The sequence below is a fragment of the Gavialis gangeticus genome, unplaced genomic scaffold, assembly GCF_001723915.1.
Source record: "Gavialis gangeticus isolate Ggan-Ray unplaced genomic scaffold, GavGan_comp1, whole genome shotgun sequence".
Taxonomy (NCBI): Eukaryota; Metazoa; Chordata; order Crocodylia; family Gavialidae; genus Gavialis; species Gavialis gangeticus.
The window spans coordinates 79,436,085-79,441,063 of NW_017729029.1; the positions used below are offsets into that span (position 1 = coordinate 79,436,085).

General features: G+C 36.7%; 1 protein-coding gene across 1 annotated transcript in view; it reads right to left on the reverse strand.

The window, feature by feature from the left end:
• The window catches only part of HPGD (hydroxyprostaglandin dehydrogenase 15-(NAD)), a 38,848-nt gene that overhangs the window by 12,416 nt on the left and 21,453 nt on the right, over window positions 1-4,979 (reverse strand). The window contains exon 4 of the mRNA XM_019521795.1: window positions 1,175-1,271. Within this exon, the coding sequence (XP_019377340.1) occupies window positions 1,175-1,271 (97 nt within the window). The remainder of the gene's footprint in view (window positions 1-1,174; window positions 1,272-4,979) is intronic.

The window sequence follows — 4,979 nt, forward strand, 5'->3', positions numbered from 1 at the left end:
TAATGATCAACAGAAGCTAACTCTGTTGAGAAAAGAAAACATTCACTAGTGAACATCAAACAATAAAACTTGGTAACTTTAAACACAAAGAGACCCAGATTAAATATGTAATTAAAGATAACTTGTTTCCTAACCTCACAGTTGCCCTGGTCTATAGTGGGAACCTGTGAAATTCAGGGTATCCAACAGGCACCTATCCAATCCATTCCACCCTGCTCCCCATCCTGAAGTCAGGACTGTATTGCCAATATGTCGTGTTTTTTGTTACTATCATTATGATCATACTTGCGTAGGAGCCGTAATCATGTTTGTTGTGCTACATGCTGCAAAATCACAGAACTAAATGGCTCTACCAAAAAGATGACAATTGTAGTACAAAGCAAGATTATATTTTAATCCCAATCTGCCTTGAGTAATATGGAATAAGATATAATCACTGTTGACAGGACTAACTCCTTCAGGTATTTTCCTAAACATTTGCTGAAGGATGAAGTCAAGAGGAACAATTCTCTACCACCTCTCACAGCTGCCACAATGTAGTGCACCCACAGAGGGGTTTCTACAGAGTTAGATGAAGGACTGAAGTGCTGCATTTGCTTTAGCTTCTTTCCCTTTTTGGCCTTTTGCAGAGGATTGTGTGGCACTTTCCAGCCCCCTATATTTAGTGGCCAATGGCTTTTTCATCTATCAAAAATGTGACGATTTTTGCAAAATAGCCTAGGATTAGTCCTTTGGGACTATATGTATTGAAGGACATTCTTTTTATGTACAGCATCATTCAAATTTATTTTTGTTGTCTTTGCAAAATAAAGTGTTAGTAAAGAAGTATGACTAATTAAGAGTATTTAATTGTTATTCAATTGTGTAACATTTCTGAAATCTAAAGGGAAGTGTATCTGATTGCATGGTTACACCATGCTCATTATTAGGGCATCTGAAACTAACTATACAAGAAATTACCAAGCTCATAATTACATGGTCCAGTTCTGAGAAATTGTACATTTGAGATTTGGAGGTCCTTGCTATCCAAATAAATATTGTTACAGGTTTGAAGACTCCCCCCCCAAAAAAAGAAAAAGTCTTTAAGAAAGAGAAAAAATAAATAGTAATTATAGATTTATTTATTTTTAAAGTACCAAAAAAGAACAAATGTTTAGCTAGAAGAATCTCTTACCTGCCATAGATGATATATTAATAATTACACCTCCATCACCTCCATTTTCTTTTCTCATGTACTCCAGGCCAATGTACGTTCCTCTAATCACAGAAGTCTGATATATGAAATACAAAGAGGAAGAATTCTAAACATTTCCTTTCTTTGCCTTACTAATTTGGGAACTGAACATTTTTTTTACTGTTGGTGTGCAAAGTAGTGAGGCTCTTCTGTTATTTATAATTTGAAGATACAAGATACATGAAGAAACCCATGTTGAACAGCATTAGTGCTGCTACTGAGATTATTAGTATCACAAGTTATTTTTTTCAGTAGTAAATAATCAATCTAAATAGCAAATACACTGAAGCAAATGCTTTATGAAGTACACAATATGCAAGTAAGTACTTAATATGCTACACAACTGTTCGGCCTAAGGATGAAAACAATCAACAAATTAACCTTTTCTCTGGAATTAATCCTCATTATTAATATTGATTAAGCACTGATAATGTGTTTTGCCCTGTATGACATATAAATAATTGAGTGAATCCTGAGAGGTCTTAAGCATTTGCAACTCCTATTGGCTTCAGTGGAAATAATTAGGTGGTGAAAGCTGGTTCTACTGGGGTCCTTGGGATAATGCCTTGGAAATCCCAGATGGGGGAACCCAAGCATAGGGGCTTCAGGGGCCCAATCCTGTGCATCTCAAAAATGGGAATTCCAAGGGCATGCAGGACCAGGCCCCTGAAGCCCCAGGAGCACCTGCTGGGGTGGCTGGAAGCACAGGCAGCTGCAGATTATCCACATTTTCCCTTCTTAAACCAAACAGATGTCAGCTGCAAATTAGTGGCACAAAAATCATGCTACCTGTGTTATGGACACAAATATTGGTCATTTGTGGCATGACCAGGTGTTCGGGTATCTGTTTGCTTGGTCTTTGTGCTGCCATAGAAATGTTTATGGCAGCACAAAGTCAAAGTCTCCTTATACCCTCAGTGATGTTCCTGGCTCAAGGAGTATGCAATTTCAAATCCTCATTCTTTATCTGTTAAAATGAAAGAAAGCATTGCCATTTGCTTCAATGCAAATGATTTCAGTTATAGATTATTTTAACAGCAGGTCTACTTGATCCATTTTCATGCAGAAATGATTAAATATTAAAACATTCATGTTAAATAATTAAATCATGCATTTCAAGGAAATGTAGGTAACTGAAAACTAAGAATGGGCCCAGTTCCAAATGGTCTAAATCAGTGTTTGGCACTGAACTCATAGCTCAATTATATCTTAAGAATGGGATGAATATAGACATCAGATTGGAAAGCCCCTAATCCCTGTATCCAGATATTCAAGACAAAAGTTCATAAGTGTCTGTTCCAAGGGTTAGGGTTTATTTCTACTTTAAATAAACATGTGTAGAACTTGGAAGCTCTACTGTCATCATTGTCCCCAAAGACAGTATATAACAGCTACTTGGACAATGGTATCAGTAAGTTGCATTTTAGGAAACTGATTTCCATACTCTAATATTGAAAAGACTTGACTGAAATGGTCTGTTGAATCCTCATAAGTAAAATGAAGGCCTTGTCTGGCCTCAGAACCCTCTATGTATGGCCAAGGGGTGAATCCACAGGTAATTTGTAATCATATCCAATTCAATCTGGGAAAAGGAATTTTGTATACCACTGCAACAGCCAAAACACTATATAAACTTTCATTCACATCTGGGACAAGTGACAAGTCTTGCCTGCTTTTCTGCTAAGACCCAGCCTCGTGAAATACTCTTAACTTCAAGTCTCACTGACATTTCTGAGAGTTGAAGGCACTTGGTGCAAGAGTGAACAAAACTTGGAATTTATATATCACAAGGAATTTTGACATTTCAAAATTAGTTTTAATTTCAAATCATAACAAAAACAAATGGTTCTGAAAGTGCTTGTGAAATGGAGATTTAATAATTGGCGGTGCTGCTTTCACATCTTGCTTTAAGACATGGTTATTCTGGAGATAAATATAAAAGGTGACTGGAGTTAAAAGGCTAATGGATCCATTAGTAGGGAATTTAGATGTTTGTGATTTGATAGTAAAAAGCCCATCATAAACCAAATTATAACTGTCTTCAGAGGTGGAGGTCCCTCTCTGTCCTAGAGAAGTTACTTGCTCACTGAACATAAAGGGAATACCCTACTTGGCAACTCTGGAAGAAATAAATCAATAGAACAGGGAAATAAATTTGGGATCTCAAAGCATCTGATGAAGCTTTCCCTCTTTCTCCATCCTTCCAATTCATGGAGATAACAGCTAGGGTATTACGAGGCCAAATCTTGAACACAAGGGTTTATCTTTACTGCAGAATTAGCATGAGCTTTTACTTGGGCACTACCATTTCACTCGGATCCCAAACATATACCGGCAACTTTCACCCAAATATAGCAGGGCTTAAAAGCCCAGCTAGGTAGTGTTTTACAGAGGTTGAATCCAGAGTCTTCTTATACTTGGACAGATCATCCACCCCATATGCGGTGAGATAACAGGTTAAAATATTCAAATGCTGATAGACCTGCAGCACCATCCCTCAATTCTCACTATACACCTGAAAGGAGAGAGAAGTTCTCTTTATGGTTTGCTAAGAAAGACACAAAGTGTAGTTCAGCTTATTATAGCATAAAGAACCATCAAATATGTCCCTAGAAAGCCTAGCAGCTCATTTATAAATTCAGGATTCTCAAATGTGGATAAAATCAAGAAGGGGAATGTGGATTCTTATACCTGGGTACCAATCATCGAAGTTTAACTCCACAATAAATATATAACCTCTAAATGTGGCTCAGTAGAGAGAGGACTCACAGAAAAGCACTCACATTAAAAACAAACAAACTATTTTCTCCTTTTTCTTATTCTGCCTACTTTTGCTAGTACATGACACTTCAGTCATAAGCTTCCATCTTTTGGTATAAGTGAGAAAAATGTTGCCTGAATTTTGTAAAAAAAATCTTACCATAAAATATGTGCTAGAAAGCCAGACTGCCAAAAATAAGGGCATTCAATATAATACAATAAAACCTACCTTCCTGTTTTGGAATATCATGAAAATTGACATCCATGGAGCTATTCTCCAAACAGATGAGTATAAAATTTTACTTCAGTACAACTTCAGTGAACTGATGGAGGTCAAATGGGCAATGGTTCTGTGAGAGGGGGATGGTGGGAAATACTGTTTAGTTTGATAAATTCTTATGACATATTTCAAGAGAGAAAGTGGAGAAAGTGGATTCATGCTATTAAGTAAAGATAGTTCTTAAAATAATGTATCTGTCATTATTTTTCTTATTCAATTTGAAATTCTGTAAAATTAATCCAATTTATAGATATGTTCTTTTAAAAAATTATTCATGTGCATCAGCTAATTCATCATATGCAGCAGGAATACTTTCATCCAAGATAGCACATTTTCCTTTAAGAAGTTATTTTTTTCCTTTAAATCCATTTACAGCTGTTTAGCAGCCTGGATGTTCTAAATCCAAAAATGTCAAGAACAAAGAACAGGAAACTCCTCAAATTTAAAAATGGGCATTTACTAAATACTGATAAAGTGAAAATTAACATAGCTGAAATTATACTCAGTGGACGTGTCTACACATGACCAGTGCTCCCTCTAAGCTGTGTGTGTGCATGGCTGTACACAATAAAAAATCATGCAACACAACAATGGAGGACCCGCGTGCACCTACCTGCCGGCTGTGGGGGGGAAGGGAGAACAAATTGCGGGATGGACTGAAGCAGCATATGCTGAAAGGGAGAGGTGGGACCAATTTAGGAATGG